General features: G+C 35.7%; 1 protein-coding gene across 1 annotated transcript in view; it reads right to left on the bottom strand.

Moving 5' to 3' along the window:
- LOC111148942 (ankyrin repeat domain 17) overlaps positions 1–19704 on the bottom strand; it is a 165788-nt gene that overhangs the window by 63360 nt on the left and 82724 nt on the right. Inside the window, 8 exon segments of the mRNA XM_022505772.1 lie at positions 1195–1304; positions 1875–2066; positions 4669–4906; positions 6807–6901; positions 9527–9760; positions 11599–11746; positions 11982–12129; positions 14837–14993. Of these exon segments, the coding sequence (XP_022361480.1) occupies positions 1195–1304; positions 1875–2066; positions 4669–4906; positions 6807–6901; positions 9527–9760; positions 11599–11746; positions 11982–12129; positions 14837–14993 (1322 nt within the window).

Raw genomic sequence — 19704 nt, 5'->3', positions numbered from 1 at the left:
CTACTGCATTCTTGTGATTGCTGAGAAATTGAGAACACTATTAGAGAAAGTTTCAGATCTTAGAATATAAAGGTCAGAGAAAAAAATACAGTTTATAAAGCATTTTATATATATATATATAAACATTCACATCTGATTAATAACTTGATTTTTCTCTTAAGCCATACACTAAGTTATTTGAATTGCAATGAACTAATAAACAAGATTACATTGCTGTATGTTTCACAACTACTGTGGTATACACTGGAAATATAGTTCTTAAGCTGAATAAATACAAAATCTAATTTAGAAGAAATATGCACACAACTAACAAGAGTATAACGTGTGTCATAACTGCTTCAAGAGCTGTACCAACATATGAAAGACACAACAGTAATCCCATTTCTAGTTCACGCTTTCCTTCCATAAATGAGGAAAGAGAAATGAAACAAAGTTTACAAAACTGATCAATGGAGTCTTTTCTTGCTCGCATGTATGAATTTTTGTCATAAACTATGATCTTTTACAGGAATACAAATTTGCTTGTTAATCTCAGCCCCATGAAAATACGGTTACTTAAGTTTTAACTACCTTTCCATGTCTCATTCTACTCCCTCAAATGCTAAACTGGAAGAGTATTATCCCCATACATGTTTGCTTTTGCTTCCCCACCTCTCAGGCTGTGCTCACACTATTTCTTCCAACTGGAATATCTCTTTCCTCAAAACAGTACCCTATCTACCTTTTTTAAACCTTACCCAACCCAAAATACAGTATTCTCAGATGACTTCATGACCTCTCCTGAGCTTCTCTACTGTCTGTACTTTATCTCTTTATAAAAATCTACCATACAATGACTTCAGTATTACATCCTTTCTACAGAATTATAAGTTGAGTGAAAAGACTACTTACTAAATACTTACCTTCCAAAAATAACTAAGTACCTAAGAAAAAATTAGTTTGTACTAACACATTAATGTAAAATTTCCCTTTTATTATGGAGAACAAGGGGTAATAGATTGGATAACCCTGCTATCAAGAAGAATAATAACAGAACCCAAACAATGTGGAAAGAAAATATGCCCGAAAGAGAAAAAAATGGCAAAAGGGCCAACAAAAAATTAGAAGAAACACTTTTGTCTAATCTCCTAGAGTTTTAAATTAATTTCTTGTCTTGGTTTTAAGTATTAGGATTTAAAAAGTGACCTAGCTTACCAGATCTGCTCCTGCCTGAAGTAGGACATCTGCTACATCAGTGTGACCATTTTCACAGGCGTATGTTAGTGCTGTATCCCCTGTTGCTGTTGTAGCATGAACATTAGCTCCTGTGGTAGTATTAAACAATACAGAGACTTAATAAAAGAACCGTAAGACATACATGCTGGACATAGAATTTTTTTTTTTTTAAGATTTTATTTATTTATTTGACAGAGATCTCAAGTAGGCAGAGAGGCAGGCAGAGAGAGAGGAGGAAGCAGGCTCCCCGCTGAGCAGAAAGCCAGATTCGAGACTCGATCCCAGAATCCTGGGATCACGACCTGAGCCAAAGGCAGAGGCTTTAACCCACTGAGCCACCCAGGCACCCCAGGACATAGAAATTTCTTCTACATAAGTCACATCTCCTCAAATAGCCCTATCCACTTCTAGAAACAGAGAATATTATCAGCATTTTAAAAGCAAGAAAAAAACATAAATAATTACTGCTTGAAATTAAAGCTATAGATACTTCAAACTTCATAAGGTAAATTATTTATGCAGAATACACACAACAGTTGACCACATTTTTAACATATTTTAAATACATATTCAGTGTGTAAGAAAAAAAATATTTGCATTGTAACATTTTTATTTAAGTAAATCAAGTAAAAACTCCTCCCAAATGCAAACATGCCTACCTGCAGCTAATAAGTATTTAACTAACTCCAAATGACCTTCTTGAGCAGCCTCCATTAAAGGGGTAGAACACCCTAGTTCAATATCAGCTCCTGCCTTTATCAGAAAGTCTGCCACTTCCAGAAAGCCTCCACAGCAAGCCAGAGTCAAGGCAGTTTCTTGAGTTTCTTCTGTCTGCGCATTGATATTAGCTCCTAGAACAAAAATCCTAATTATTTTAAGAAAGTCATTAACTTATTTCAATAAGCAAAATACGTTTCCTAATAACTATACTTCAAAAATGAACATCTGTATTATTTTACTGTTTATTTTCCTAAATAATAAAATGCTTCTCCCCTACTCTAAAGAGGTAATTACAAATTAAAAAAAAAATTATTAAAAATATACCCATGAGTCCATATTTGATGCACAAAGCTTCAGGAAGATTTATTCAGCCAGAAGGTACAAACCGGGTGATAAAAGGACTTATTTAGAAAAATAAACTACACTCCCTTGTTATAAAGATTCAAAATTAATGATGATGATGATGATGATGTTAGCTAACATTTAATACACTATTACTGTTTGCCAGGTAATATTTGAAAGCATTTTACATGTTTTTATTGGCTCCATTTCACAGCTAAGGAAATTGAGATTCATTAACTTGCCCAAGGCCACAACAACATTATCATTATCAGTACTACCACCATTCACCATAGAATACTTCTTCTTTTTTTTTTTTTTTTTTTTTTTTTTTTTTAATTTGACAGAGAGAAAGATCACAAGTAGGCAGAGAAGCAGGCAAAGAGAGAGGGGGAAGCAGGCTCCCTGCTGAGCAGACAGCCCGATGCGGGGCTCGATCCCAGGACCCTGAGATCATGACCTGAGCCGAAGGCAGAGGCTTAACCCACTGAGCCACCCAGGTGCCCCATAGAATACTTCTTATATTTAATTTTGTTATCTGTAGGGTTGTTGTGAACGTTTATATATATTATATATAAAGATTTTTGAACGTTGTCAAAGAGTGCACAGAAGGTTAAGAATTTGCCTAAAATTACAAATTTGGGAAGCACTGGAGCTGTGATTCAAATGTAAAAAGTATGCTACAAAACCTCTGCATTTAAAGTTCTAGCCAATACAGTTTTTAAAAAAGTGTGCCACTCTTCCTAAATTTGTCCAAACAAAACCTTTACTACTAAAAGAGATTATAAAACTTGGCTACAAATATACAGAGAGATAGGAGATTACTTCTAAAGGTATCTTACTTTTAAAAAAAAATTTTTTTTTAATATGTTATGTTAGTCACCATACAGTACACCAGTTTTGGATATAGTGTTCCATGACTCATTGTTTGCATGTAATACCCAGTGCCCCATGCAATCCATGCCCTCCTTAATACCCATCACCAGGCTCACCCATCCCCCTATCCTCCTCCCTTCTAAAACCCTCAGTTTGTTTCCCAGAGTCCATAGTCTTTCATGGTTCATCTCCCACTCCAATTCCCCACCCCCTTCATTTTTCTCTTCCTTTTAATGTCCTCTATGCTATTCCTTACGTTCCACAAAAAGTAAAACCATATGAAAATTGACTTTCTCTGCTTGACTTATTTCACTTAGCATAATCTCCTCTGGTCCCATCCATGTGGAGGCAGAAGCTGGGTATTAAGCCTTTCTGATCACTGAGTAATATTCCTTTGTGTGTATGGACCACATCTTCTTTATCTATTTGTCTGCTGAAGGGCATCTCAGCTCTTTCCACAGTTTGGCTACTTGTGGACATTGCTGCTACGAACATTGGGGTACCTGTGCTGCTTCTTTTCACTACATCTGTATCTTTGGGTAAATACTCAGTAGTGCATTTGCTGGATCATAGGGTAGCGCCATTTTTAATTTTTTGAGGAACCTCCACACTGTTTTCCAAAGTGGCTGTAGCAACTTGGATTCCCACCAACAGTGTAAGAGGTTCCCCTTCTCCAACACTTGTTGTTTCTTGCCTTGTCAAAAATTTTCCCATTCTAACTAGTGTAAGGTGGTATCTCAATGTGCTTTTGATTTGCATTCCCCTGATGGCTAATGGTGAGGACATGTTTTTCATGCGTCTGTTAGCCATTTGTATGTCTTCATTGGAGAAATGTCTGTTCCTATCTTCTGCCCATTTTCTGAGTTGATTATTGTTTTGGGGGATGTTGAGTTTGAGAAGTTCTTTATACCTCTTGGCTATCAGCCTTTTGCCTGTTAAACTAAAGGTACCTTAATAATGCAAAATAAATGTGTCACTTAAAATGTGTCACTTTAAACTAAAGGTACCTTAATAATGCAAAATAAATGTGTCACTTTTCCCAAACATAAAGTCCACTGTGTGTTGACTCCTTGACAGCTTCTTACAAATGCATTCTTGCATTCTCATCACGTCAGTCCTTATGGTAGGACTGCCCACATTTTGTTTCATGAAACACTAGATACCTTAAGTATTTATTAATAAGTGTTTATCCCCAAGAGGAATTCTCTCAATATATTACTTTGAGAAATGCTCAATCTCTTATAGGCCCCTACATAATCTACCACCCTAACTCATCCCCAATTCTGTCTCTACTCACAAAGCACACGATATCTGAAAGCTTTATATTAAAAAAGTCTATCTGGTTTTGTTTTGCACAGTTCAGAAGCTATTTTCAAAGCAAATACCTTTTCATTCATTTTTGTGACAACTTCTCATTACAAATCTACTAGAAAGATGAAATAAAGAAACCCAATTTTATAATATTGCAATCTTACATTTTAAATATTTGTGCTTTAGTGTTTTCACTGGTATGGTTACCTTGGCCTAGAAGCAATGCCACCATTTCTTCATGTCCTTCACGAGCTGCTTCCATCAGTGGTGTATAACCTTCATCATTGACCTCTTCCAGGCTAGCTCCTCTTTCAATGAGTAAAGCCGCAAGTTCCACATGACCACCACATGCAGCCAAAGTCAATGGTGACTCAAATGAATCAGCAGGCATGTTCACTTGGGCACCACTGTCAAGAAGTAACCTAGCTACTTCAACATGGCCATCCTAATTACAATGCAATTAAAAAAATTAAATCAGCACCATTAAAAGAAACATTAAAAATGTGAACACTTCTCAATTAGTATACAACGAAGGTTTACTAATCTCCATTCAAATAAGAATTAATCTACATTTAACTGTTGAGAAAACAAGTATTAAGTAAGACCATCTATATGTCTGTGGCATAGACCATGAAACAGAGATTGAGGCTATGAAACTTGTAGAACAATAATACCTCCCTTCAATCATGACGGAGAAAAAAGACATTAAGTACATGTAACAAAAGACTACTATGAAACAACACCAGCACTGCACAATATATACTTAAATGCTACATGGATAAAGCTTAGAAAGGGAAAGCAGTATTTGTGTAGAAACCTCAAGGAGAAGCAAACTTTTGATTAGATAGAAAAAGAAAAATCCAATACTTTTTGGAGCCGACAGAGAATTTAGATGATGTGTTAGGGGAAAGGAAACACAATTTGTACACAGTACTTCCTTTTGTTGTTCAACATTCAAACGCCAGTGAAAATTAAAGGAAAAAAGAATACTCTCTTACTGTCTTCTGTCTCCTTTGCTAGTCTCCCTTTCCCACAACTTTCCTAACTATAGGCAACTCCAAGGCTCTCTTTTCTTTTTCACCTTTGATGTGATTTTTCCTTGTATATATTACCTTACAGACATTTCATCTTCTTCTGAACATGTCACACCCATTTTTACCTCTGTACTTGCCACACTGCACAACTTTAATGCCCTATTAAAATGGTTACTTTGTGTTCCTTTTGCTTAGAATTTTCTCCCTCCATCATTAACTCCTGTATTTCCTTTAAAATCCACCTTAAAATCCCGATCTCTTGGCAAGCTTCGAAATGTCTGGCCACTACCAGTATCTTTCATCTACTTACAACACTTCCAATACATGCTGATTAGGTCTACAGAATGCTCCATTTTGATTTCTTAATCTACATAGTTCTCTAGTGGTTGTCACAAGGATGTTTTAAGTTCCTAACCATGGGGATGTTACTGATGTGTTTTAAAGACATGACATTATTTAATGCTCACAACAACCTAAGAGAAGGATATTACCCTAATTTTAACAGATGAGAACTTAAGACACTCAAAGAAAACTCATGTTTCTGCAAAGGATCATTTATTAAGGCAAAAACTGGCATGGCTAATTCAAGTCTTAATTAACTATCTGGTATTTTTAAAAATTAGTAATTAAAATTTAACATCGTTTCATTGAGAGAAGAAACTTAAATTCATTTGGGGCCTTTTTCTATCTTTGGCATATTTTTCTCAAAATCAGCCTATAATGTTATTCTGATTCATTTCTGTGCCACAAATCACAGACTAAGATACACAAGTTTAAATAAGAACACTATTATTACCTGTTCCTAAGTATAAACCCTAAAAAGAAAGTTCTTAAAAAAGAAATTAAGGGCTCAGAAAAGACCATACATAGAGGGGGAATTATGTTACACCAATAATAGTCTAATTTCCAAATTTTCATTTTTCATTCAAATTTAAATTGTCAGTTTGATGAACATGCTCTGCTTAGTATTATGTGCATACTTTGCGGATTATATTCTTCTTACTATCCCTAATTAACTTTTTAAAAGTTGCTTTTTGTGCCAACTGCGTAATACCAGCATAGTTATGTGAGATGAGAAAATAAAAGTAGTGCTGTAAAGCTCCAGAAAGTACCTTTAATAGAAAGAAGTTAACACTACACAACTGGCTCTGAATGCTATTGATAATTCAGATAGCTGAGGTTCTGCTCTATAATAATAAATCTATGATAAACAAATCTTTAAACTCAAGGAAGAGGTGCTTGTCATACACTAGCGTTGTCTCTATGAATTATATATAGATATATTTCATGTATGTATTTCACCAGTCTTACCATGCAAGCCTCCATTAGAGCAGTGTGCATTTCATCTGTTTTATGCTCTTGATCTGCGCCTGCTTCCAAAAGAAATCGCACCATCTCTAGATGTCCTAAACCAAAAATGTGTAAGATTACTTTAAAATATTTTATTATTCCAAAAAATGTAAGAAAAAATTTATAATACTTTGAGAATTTATATTTAACTTATAGTAATACATTTATAAGCATAATACTAAAGTCAGCTGCAAACCACCCTCAACTGTAACACATAAATTATACAAGTGAAACTTGTAGTTCTACTCCTTACTCTGTTGCCAATACTACAATCCTTGCTGCAAGTGAGTAAAGATGCCATTAAAATCCAAAATCCAGAATATGCCCTCTACCACCTTTTAAGAGCTAGGGCACGGTATATTTATTTATGCCTCAGAACAAATTAACTTTCATGAATTAGTAGCCTGGAATAATAATAACTGAAGTTATTTCTAAGAGGAAATACATTTTAAGTTTCAATTACTAACTCATCAAGTGTTTAAGAATAATCTGTTTATAAATTGGGATTATATGTATCTCTCTCTGTCTCTCTGAAACCACATCATTTAGCTTATACTTATTCACCTATTTAGATATAAACATACATGCACATACATATATACAATACTCATATATTTATATTTATGCAGTTTCAAATAAACCATATGCTTCAGTTCAAATAAAGACACCTTATTAGTAGTTAAAAAGGCAAGATATTTTTTAGGATTTCAGACACTATGTAAGAAACAGTAGAAAAATGACTATTTTTTTTTTCCAACTTTATTTGGAAGGAATTGCAATCAATTCTCAATCAATTAGGACTAAGGGGAAGCAGTGGATGGTATAATCATAAACAACTTAAAACTAACTTCAATAAGTAACTGTAACATCTGCTGAATCTTGTTTTTGCTAACTACCTACCTCCCTTTCCTCTCAGTCTTTTTCCCTTCCCAAAGATCCACATCAACGTTCAGTCTCAGCCTGAGTTCTAGCCCTTCCCCATCTCCTCCTTGTCAATCTATATCCTAGAAGACCTCACCCGAAATAGAGGAAAGGGAGAGGGTCCATGGATCCTTGTAAGTAGCAGAGATGTTCTCCACCAGCTCAGTTCTATATCCAGCTTCTAATTAAAGCCTGCAAGCCCCAACCTCAGACGCCCCTTGGAAAGCAGGGTGGGGCTACAAGCAAAGGAGAGAGGGAAGAGTAGTTATATGTAGCCCCATCTCAAAGCTCTTCTGGCCAGCTGGGACCCAATAGTAAAATACAGCCAGTTCCAGGTTCAAAAGTACTTGTGAAAAGGGGAAAGAGCCACCCAATCAATCAGCTTGCCTGGAGAGGCTGTCCCAAGGCTTTAATTCCGCTCCTCCCAATGAAGATAAGCCTCTGCCAATTACCAAACAGTACTGGGGAAGTAAGGGACCTCAGCTGTGTTTCCTAACCATCCTTAATCTGAGACTGTTAACACCAGACAACCGAAAGCAGTTTAGATAGAGCATATTTTCACATTTAACTTAAATTTTAGTCATTTATGTTATTTTAACCATGTTTTTAAAGGAAATTATCAGGGGACCTCACACAACCTTGGTCACTATGAGACAGAACGGAACAAAACACCATCAGAGCCACAACTAGGGTGTGGCGATCAAAGCCTTAGGTGTATAATTTAAGGAGGTATTCCCCCTCACAAGCTTGGTGGGAGAAGTGATTCAGCCATTGAGAGTGAGTGCCCACTTAAATTCTGTACCTTATCTTGTAAGAGTTTTTACTTGATGCCTCAAGGTCAAGAATTTACCAGTTATTTTATTATACAAACATGACAGCTGCAGATGGTATGAAACACTGAACTGAATGGCTATGCAGACATAAAATTTACCTTTTAAAAAAAGTTCCTTGGTTTATAGCCATTTATCTGTCAAAAAGGTAGTCTGAGAAGCATGTGGTAGCTCTGAGGCTATCTTTAGAATCTAGAATCTAGAGCATTTACTAGCTGAAGAATGAGCAACTTTCCAGACAACTGTCTTACCCTCGCAAAGGACAGCATTTTTCGGTATTACCAGTATTTTCAGACTGACTAACATCATTTAAAATATCATATACCCCTTTTGTACAGTTAGGTGCGTATAGGTAGGTGTTTTTGTCAATTTCAACCAGCTCTTCCTTCTAACTTTATTAAATGTGTTGATGATATTCCAACATTGTTCTTTAAAATTCAAACTCTCCTCACACCACTTTTCACTTCTCAAATCTCCACCTATCTCTTCAGCTTTTCTCCTTCTTAGTGTCATGCGAAATAGCTTAAGCACCTTCTTGTTAATAGAAGCTACTTTTATTGTATTTACTTTTAAACTTACAGGTTAAATACTTCTGGAATCAAGAGGATTCTTTCGTGTGAACCACGCAAAATATTCTGACACAAAAACCATGAAAAATTACAATGCATAATTAAAATCAACCATTTCTGATAAAACAACTGAACCATTTAACAGTCATTTTTCACTGACAATATATTTATAATATTTATATTTCAAACTTTACATATTAAACTCTGAAACATTTTAAACACTTTTCTTTAAGTTAATTACATATAATATTCTATTACCACCTCTTAATTAACTTTTTAATTTAAAAACTGTATTATGTAAAGTAACAGTCATATCATGTATTTAAAAACTTCATTTAAAAAAAAATGTTTTATGCCGTACCTTTGTAACAAGCTAATGTAAGGGCACTCTCTTTAAATTCATTGGAATGCGTATTAATGCCAGCCCCATTTTCTAGCAGCAATCTGGCTACTTCCACATGTCCAGCACTTCCAGCTTCCATAAGCGGAGTATGACCATTTTCATTATGGTCCTCAATACTAGCACCGGATTCCAAGAGCACCTTTACAACATCTACATAGCCTCCAGCACAAGCATATGTAAGTGCTGTATTGCCTATTTTAATAGAGAAAAACAAAAAGATATTTTATATTTTTAATTATCATGTTCAATTAGCCAGCATATAATACATCATTAGTTCTTGATGTTGTGTTCAACAATTCACTAGTTGTGTGTAACACCCAGTGCTCATTATACCACACATGCCCTCCTTGATACCCACCACCTGGTTATCCCATCCCTCCACCCCTCCCTTCTGTAAACCTCAGTTTGGCTCATGGAGTCTCGAGTCCCTCATGGTTTGTCTCCCTCTCTGATTTTTTCCCATTCAAGGAAAAACAAAAAGATATTAACATAAAATACTAAAATAAAAAGAGCCTAATTTATCATCAAGAAGAAAACTAAAATGGGAGATGGTAATTTTTTTTTCTTAAGATTTTATTTATTTGTCAAAGAGAGAGAGCACAAGCAGGGAGAGTAGCAGGCAGGGGGAGAGGAGAAGCAGGCTCCCCACTGAGCTGGGAGCCCAACGAGATGTCAGACTCTAGATCCCAGGATGCTGGGATCATGACCTGAGCCACAGGCAGATGGGGAGACTATAATCTTAATAAATTTAGATAATACATATAATTCCTTTCCCATTGCCTTTTATCTTACTGAAATCAACTCCCAGCTCTTTTCCATTTAATATCAGTGTCAAATATATGTTGAAAATAAATTCACTTGCCATAACTGTACAGTTATAAAAGAACCGAGCAATTCTAAAATTTAAACTTTTCATATGAGAAAAAAAGTTATGTTCATTCTAACTTTAGAGAAAAGTTTCACATGCTTTATTTTTTGTGATTATAATTATTCATCGTATGTAGATATATCTCATACTGTCCCTTTAATCATACATAATTGTTTTCACTGAAAATTCAAACACCAGCTAACTATCAAAGCTAAAGTAATTTCAAAAATGTTCCTCTGGATGATAAAAATCTCCCACATTACAAGGGGGAAAAAATTAACATTCTGGGCAAAATAAGGGTTTCTAAAACCCATTCAAACCAGAACCTGTAAGCTCCTAAAAATTATTTAAAATATTTAACAAATTTGGGGCATCTGGGTGGCTCAGTTGGTTAACCATCTGCCTTCAGCTCAGGTGATCCTGGGGTGTCCCGGGATCCAGACTCACATTGGGCCCTGCTCAGCGGGGAGTCTATTTCTCCCTTTCCCTCTGCCCTTCTCCCTCTGCCCCTACCCCTGCTCCTTCTCACTCTCTCTCAAATAAATAAATAAAATCTTTAAAAATAAATAAATATTTAACAAATTTGAAAATCTTACATGATGAAGACGCTTAAAATATATTTTCATATAATTTTAGAACTTTCATATAAACCCATCTATGCCCAAGTTTGAAAAAAAATATAAAAGTTTAAAAAAATAAAAGTTTAAACGAAAGTCATGTCCCCCTGTGGGACACAATGTTTTCATAACACTTTCTTGTTCTATAGGCCACAATTTAGTATCAGTAGACAATGACAGACCTGCCTTTCATTCCACAGCCCTCTTGTTCTACCTATCTTCCCTTCCATTCCCCTGAGAAATAGGAAATCTGGGTCGGAGCACTGTAGCCCATTTCCAAGAGGATAGTCCTTCTAACTGAGCAAGCATTCAACTTAATCTAAAAGAACTTTAAAAGACCAAGTGATTATCCTCACACACCAAAGAGGAAAAATTTTATTCAAAATATATTCTATACATTAAACCTAATGCATAGCTTTATGCAAACATGCAGCACTTTGTAGTTAGAGAACTGCCAGAGCTTTATAAGCGATGACTGTCATGTGAAATAATTATTACCAAAGGGTCTTCATATTTAATGAAACTGAAAAAGAAATATGCATAACCTGTTGAAGACTGTGCATTGACATCGGCTTTATGAGCTAGCAGCAACTTCACAATTTTGACATGTCCTCCATTAGCAGCAGCCATTAAAGGTGTAATGTCACCTTTGATTCCCCTATCTTCCACATTTGCATGCATTGCCAACAAAACCTTATGAAAGAAAAAGGTTAAATGATATTAGAAAGTGATATATTCATAACATATGGGACATACTTACATGAACACCCACCTAGTCATTTATAGTAAAAGAGCCAACAACCACAAAGTGTATCTAACAAAACTATTTGTTGAAATGAGCCTAATGGTTGAGTTTTATTATTTTCCTAGTAAGTAGGCCAGATTAAAAAACAAAAACAACCCGTGTGATTATTTTTATCATACGAACCTGTGCAAGCTCATAGTATCCAGCAGAACAAGCTAAACAAAGGAGGCTCTCCCCTTCCTCAGTGTGCTCATTTACACTTCGCCCTTCAATGAGTAACTTTCGCACAGCATTTACATCTCCTTCTGAACAGGCTTCTGCCAAACTGCGGCTATTGGGGAAGAACATTATAATATCAGGATATAAAAATATGAAAAATTACACAGCGTACTGGCTTTTGAGGTAAAAATTCCAACTATGGACACTTCTAAAGAGTCTCTCAACTCCTGGATAAAATCCATCCTAAGAAAAACACTAAATCCAGCACTATTGATATTCTCTTCATTTCAAATATAAGTCAATTCTTACATCATCCTCTTGAAGGTCCTGTCACTTATGGTACTAAAGGCATCCATGGGTAACCTCTTTTCTGTATCTCTATTATTACTACCACCCAGATTCAAGAACATCATGTTTAGCCCAGATTATGGCAAAATCTCCTGCATAGCCTTCCTGCTGTTACCTTTGTTTTCCTTCAGACTCAACAAGGCAGTCAATGAGATCTTATTTAAAGGAAAGCAGATCATCACGTCACTCCTCTGCCCAGAATCCTCCATTTGGCCTTTAATCTCAGTCACTCTAAAAGCCAAGTACCTATGAGATCTTTCCAGTGATAGGGTCCCACAGTCCTACTTTTTACCTCTCTGGTTTCATTATCTACTATTCTCACCTTTTTTTTTTTTTAATTTTTTAAGAGAGATCACAAGTAGGCAGAGAGGCAGGCAGAGAGAGAGAGGAGGAAGCAGGCTCCCTGCTGAGCAGAGAGCCCGATGTGGGGCTCGATCCCAGGACCCTGAGACCATGACCTGAACTGAAGGCAGAGGCCCGACCCACTGAGCCACCCAGGCGCCCTTACTATTCTCACTCTTACTCTTGCCACATTGATTGGCTTTCCTGCCTTTCATAAAAAATGCTAATTAAGCTCCAACTCCAAGATGTATGTATTTGCTGTCCCTCTGCCAAGAAAGCTTCTCTGTCAGACACAGCTCACCCTCTTACCAACTTCAGGTGTTTGCTAAACAGCCACCTTTTAAGTGTGGATTTTCCCCACTACTCTCTTAAAAATGCAGTGCTCTCCAACCCTAAACACTGCCCTAGCACTTCCCCATTCAATTTTTCCCCACAGTTATTATCATTGTGTGTCATGCTACATATTACTCTTACTGTTTAATTGTATTATCTCCTTACCAAAGTCAAAGTCTTGAATAGCACTTAGTATGCTTGTCTTATAATTTCCCATTTTTTAGGACACTGACAGTCCCCAGACCCAGTGTTCTCTATTACCTTTAAACAAATTTAAGACAAATCTTCCCCACAAGACATGTCGTTATAAGAACATACCTTTTCTCTCTTTCAAGTGGCTCTTACTCTTTTTCTCTTCCTGAGGCACATACATACACTCCTCTACTATCCCATTTAGATTTGCATTCTATTTCCTTATGTGTGTGCTAGCTTTAAAACAAGCTTACCAGAACTACTGTAACAAAAATTGGAATCCCGAACTCAAGAGCACAGGGTACATTAGATCCGCATATGGCACCACACTTAACTAATATGAAATCTAATATATAACATCACTGCACTCCGCTATATCTCTCAAGTTTTGCTGAATAAATGACTGTCACAAACATGCTCTACTATTCTTCTAGTATATTCAATGCCAAAGAATCTGTAACTTCTTTTTCTATTCTATTTCCTGTTTGAACTAGCTTTAATATACTCCTCACGGCGTTTTTAACTTTCTTTCTTGCCAGTCTCAGCAGGCACCACATTTAAGAGAGTATCAGTAATACTACAGGGTAGTAAAACTGATCATTAATCAAGAAACAGAAGTTGAAGTTAACTGAAGGAGGGTCAATCCATGAGAATAGTAAATTAATAAAAACACAAAAATCTAGACAAATGAAGATGAACTCAGAGCCAAGAGAAACAGTAAATTCATATTCTTGTTAACACTATACAACCTCTCTTTCATGCTCTTTAAAGATGTCACACAAAAACACTATTATATAAAAAATAATCCTTAAATTCTATTTTTTAAATTCTCTAAACCCATATATAAAAGAATACTCCCATTTTCTGAACTGTTTAAAGGCAACTGCTAAAATAAATAAAATGGCTTCATTTCAGTTAGAGGAAAACAAGTCTCTGAGGAAGCAAAAAAGGTAATTTATATTAATAATTGTTTTCTATTTGCTTTCTTGGAGCTTATATCCATTTTTCATGTACTATCCATAACTTGTTTTTTTTATATGAAATGGTGTAAGATCATCAGAAAAACTTAAAAAAGCAAAATCACAAAATATAAACTGAGTCCTTACTAACTATAAAGTACTATGTGAAAGGAATTGTAGGGCATACAAACATTAAGTACATGGGACTCACATTCAAATTATGGGAACTAAATCTATGACATTTTTGAATGTTCATAGAACAAACAAATAAAAACCTTGCTCTTTAAAATGGTAACTATACACATGAACTAGAAAATGGCATGCCTAATAAGAAAGCATTTATTTCTTTGTCACCAAAACATTAAAATAAAACAAAATCTAAAGAGTTAAAAGGTCTTAACTTGCAGTCACTGGTGTCCCAGGTCTGCCACTTGTCAGCTATTTGATCGCGATTAAATTATTCACTTCTCTTGAGGTTGTCAGAATAAAAGGAAAGTAAAACAAAATTCACTGCCTTAAGGCTTTTTGTGAGTAAAAACAAGATATTACGTATAATAGCTCCATGCCAAGCACAAAATAAAGGCTCAGTGAACATTAGCTATTAAGAAAACGTTTTTATACTGATCAGAGAGAAAATGTACTTACTTGTCCGACTGCCCTGCATTCGCTGTGCTTTCAGCTCTCATACGGGTAAGTGCAGCAGCAGCTTCATCCAACGCACAACTAACAGATGATGTCAACCTCCGAAGCACTTCAGGGTCTGCAAAGGCTTTACCATCAGCCGTAGATAATTTGCCTATTCCTATTATATGATTTTCACACCAATATGGATACACCCAAAAGGAGAAACAAAGCAAAAGTCAAGTTACTTAATTCTATTTATCTTAATGAACAATTTAAATGTCACACTTCATGTATATACTGTTCGTTTGGAATCTTCTGGAAAATCACTGTTCTCCAATTCTGTAATAACCTTATTCCTCCCATGTGGTCTAGAAGTGCCTGACCCTGTAACTCTCTGGTACCAGAAATGTGTCTTTGGCCTATGCTGGGACAACTAGGAGTCCCCACCGAGTTTTGCCATAGGTTTGGAAGAACCTCTACATTCAAAGGTAACTGAATTGCCAAGATGTGAATCATGAGCTTATTGCCAGTTTCATGATCATAAAGACAGACAGACTACCCAAAATAAGTCAATATAAAGGAGGGCGGAGCAGGGAAACAGAAAGCAGTTCTGATAAAAGTTATTTTTGACTCACTGAGACCAGTAGTGCCAGAAGCCAGAATTATCCCCATTATATTTGGTAGATGCCCACTTTTGTTTAAGACTGTTTAGATGGCCTACTCCACTTGTGATCAAATATGGTCAAATAAGACATTACAGGCCATATAAAAGATAACATGAGTACCTATTTATTTCAAATTACGTCTACAATTTATTACATGTTCTCAATAACATCTAAAAAACATCCAGAACAGCTAAAGAATAAAAATTCGTAAGTAGAACTGGTTAATAACTATCTGCATGAAATAGATCTTATTGCTTTCTGGATATCACTACAAAGCAAACTTATCTCTAACTTTCATTATTCTAACTCAGTGTTTAACTCAGAAATAACTCAATATTTCATTATTCTAACTGATTCTAAATCAGTGGAGCTTTTCAAAAATATAGATGCTAAGCTCTTTTACATCTAAGGATGTAATTCAGTAATTAGGAGGTGGGGCCTAGGCATCTAAATATTTTTAAAGCACTAAGAAGAGTCTAATGCATAGCCAGGATTAAAAACCTCTGCTGCAACTTGAAGATAAAATAATGCATATTATACATCCCTGTTACTCAGTAGGTGGTACATGGACAAAAAACACTGCTATCATTTAGGAGCTTGTTAGAACTGCAGAATCTTGGGGGTGCTCAGTTGGTTAAGCATCCGACTCTTGGTTTTGGCTCAGGTCATGATCGCAGGGTCATGATCTCAGGGTCATTAGGTCAAGTCCTCAAACCATGTTGGGGCCCCACATCAGGGCGCCATGTGGGATCTACTCTTGAAGCAGAGTCTGCCTGAGATTCTTCGCTCCTACACACCTTGCTCCTCCTTCTGCTCCTATGCACACATGCATTCTCTCTCAAATAAATAAATAAATAAATAAATAGATAGATAAACAAAATCTTAAAAAATAAAAAGAACTGCAGAATCTCGGGCCCTAAGATTTTCTGATCCAAAACCTGAATTTTTAAAAAAGATCCCCCAAGCAATTCAGATGCACATTATAGATTAAGAGGTTATTATCGCAGGTTTTAAAACAAACTACTTAACTAAGACATCAAAAAAAAAAAAAAAAACCCAAATGGTAATAATAAACGTATCTGTACAAATTTCTTTTTACAGTGGAAGGGCTTAATAACATAATGTAAGTTTGTGTTCAAACTTTACAAAAGTTTATAGTTGTTTGGTTCTCTTTCTGGGAAAAATCCAAGATATCAAATACTGTATCTTATGGAACCAAAAATACAACTGGCAGAAAGCCTTTATGATTTTATATACAACAAATGTTCAGAGCAGTCAGTTGGTATCTGTTACAATCAAGATGTGCAAAGAATAAAGACAGTCTCAGTCTGATGAAAATGATTTTAATTTGTGTCACTATTATTAAAAACCAACCACAGTCTGAATCTGCTATAACAGTATTTATTCAATAAGATATCTGTGGTTAGTTAAGTATCCTAACACTATGGAAACCAAGGTCACAGATGCATTTTCACATGAAAGAATGAGCTCCAATTGTTTAGCCAATCCAGATCAGCATGTAACAACTATTTGTCAATGACAGCAACAGAACTAGGTAAGAAGATATATCTGGATTAGTAAAAAGTAATCACTGCCTTAAAAAGAAAGAACATCAAAAATAAAATATTCCATATTAAATTTTTATGAGCTTCTCATATCTTCATAAGTAATGGTAACTATTTTAGTAAAGATAATTAGTAAGTAACCTAAGATACATATGGTAATCCTTCAAATGAATAAACAGTGATTGAAAATTAATTTATTCTAGTTACTCTGGATTATGATGATCCTTTTTTACTAGTCTTATCCAGTTATTAGGTATTAATGAAGACCAAAAACAGAAAAGATACGTGATGATCAGATTATTCTTTCCCAAGTCTAACATTTAATCAATTGAACAACAGAACCATGTAATTTGTGACCAAAAATGTCCTAGTGAGACATTAGAGGCTATATAAATGATAGAAGAGAGTGCATTAAAAGATTACCTAGATTTCAGATTTTAAGATAATTACCTTTCCCTTTTTTTCCTCTTAGAACTTACTCAACTTAATTCTTATTTATGAAGACAAAGTTTAGAGAAGATGTAACTGACTTAACAGAACAATAGAAACAGGGATATCAAAGAGAAACAAGGCGACCAGCCCAAGAGGGCTCAGAAATGGGAGGTACCAGAAACAGGGGTGAGGCTTGGGTCAGAAAACAGAGAGACTAGCTGAACACCTGAGAGGAGTAGTTAGACACTTGAAGACTCCATTTCCCAAACTGCATAGCCAGATGATTATTCTCTATAGAAACCAAACCAGAAAGGCCCAGGATTAGTAGTCATTAGACAGAGAGGAGAAAGAGATGATATACTAAAGGGAAATAAGGATTAAGTGAATATATGCATGATAAACAGTGAGATCCTCAACCCCTCTCACTCTAAGCTCCCAAAGTACAGGTAGCCAGGTTTATCATTCAGATAAATCATATCAGATAAAAACTGGTAAATGTGTCTCTCGAGAAATTGAAAAGCCCCAGAAAAAAAAAAAAAAATTTAAAGATACTGACATCTGGAGAGTTCTCAAAGAAAGGGAAGGGTCTCTATCCAATCACTGTGTAATAGGAATTCTAAAATGTTACCAATTTTACCCAGCTCTGCTGTACTCAACTCTACGTAATCCATGGGACTGGGAATTTGATAGCTTTTATCCCCATAATCAGGTGACATTATATGGTACAGTTGACCTGAGGACAGGAATATTATCTGGATGGGCCTGACCTTACCACATGAGCCTAGGAAAAAATAAAAGATTTCTATGGCTAACTGGAGAAAAGAGATTCAAAGCACTAGAAGGATTCTACTGTGCTGGCATGAAGATGGAGGGAGCCACATGCCAAGGAATGCAGGCAACCTCGAGAAGGTAAGAGCGGTCCCAGCTGACACTCCAGAGGAAATCAGGATCTCAGCCCTGTAACTACAAGGAACTGAATTCTGCTACCAACAATAAACCTGAAACCATATTTTCTCCTATAACCTACAGATGAGAACTCAACTCAGGGGTTACTTTGATTTCAGCCCATGAGACCCCAGGCAAGAGAATCTAGCCATACTACGTGTCCAGATGTCTTATTTACAAAAACTAAGTGTGTTGTGTCATGCCACTATGTTTATAATAAACTGTTAAACTGCAGTAGGAAAGTAATTATATAATGTACATAACTTATAACATATAACATATAATAAATACTTCATGGTGAAACCCAACCACAAAACAGGCACATGTACCTTCCATTTTAGCTTTTTATGACATTGCTAATAACTACAAAAAAGGACAGGCTTCCCCAGACATTTGAAGAAAATCTGAAATGTAAAGGATAGCCAAAAATATTCAAAATGTGAGCGAAATTTTAAAATGCTCCAAATTCTAATGCTATAGAGAAGGATGAGAAAAGAAAAGTTGCAGAGATAAAATAATACCTTAAATAAGTGTGGTGTTAACTTTCTGAATTGCAACACCAGAAATCAGGAGATAATGGAGCAATAATTTCAAAAGTCTGAAAGAGATTTTTAAACTAGAACTCTATACCTTCAAACTATCAAGTATGAGGATAGTATCAGAGGTATTTTCAGGCAGTCTCAAAAACTTTTACTTCTCAAGCACCTTTTCTCAGGATACTTAAACCATGATCAATCTCTACACCATAAAAAGAAAAACCACCAGAGTAGTTCTGTGATACAAAGGAAATATAGACACCATAAATGACTATTCTTGCCAAAAACAAAACGAGTATGAATCTGGTCAGTATCTGGATCTGAATTCTGATTTACAGGAAATACAACATACAGTGGTGCAACTAGCAAAACTGATAAAGTGGAACAAATGAATCAATTTCTTCAGTAAATGGGGGGGAAGGAAACTGTTATGATTAAAAGAACTTAAACTAAGTACCATGAAAAATATAAAATTTTACATGCAAAAATATGTAAATATGAAACAGGTGAAGGGGATTAAAGAGTACACTTACCATGATGAGCACTGAGTATGTACAGAACTGTTGAATCACTATATTGTACACGGAAACTAATATTGCACTGTATTTTAACTACTGAAATAAAAATTAAAAACTTAGGGGTGCCTGGGTGGCTCAGTCGGTTAAGCATCAGACTCGTGGTTTTGGCTCAGGACATGATCTCATGGGTGGTAAGATGGACCCCCAAGGCAGGATCCCGCTCAGTGG

Source organism: Enhydra lutris, unplaced genomic scaffold (assembly GCF_002288905.1).
Source record: "Enhydra lutris kenyoni isolate GAN:26980312 unplaced genomic scaffold, ASM228890v2 scaffoldscaffold21, whole genome shotgun sequence".
NCBI classification, from domain to species: Eukaryota; Metazoa; Chordata; class Mammalia; order Carnivora; family Mustelidae; genus Enhydra; species Enhydra lutris.
The sequence above is the reverse complement of the archived record's forward strand: the minus strand, read 5'-3'. Positions and strand labels throughout refer to the sequence as shown.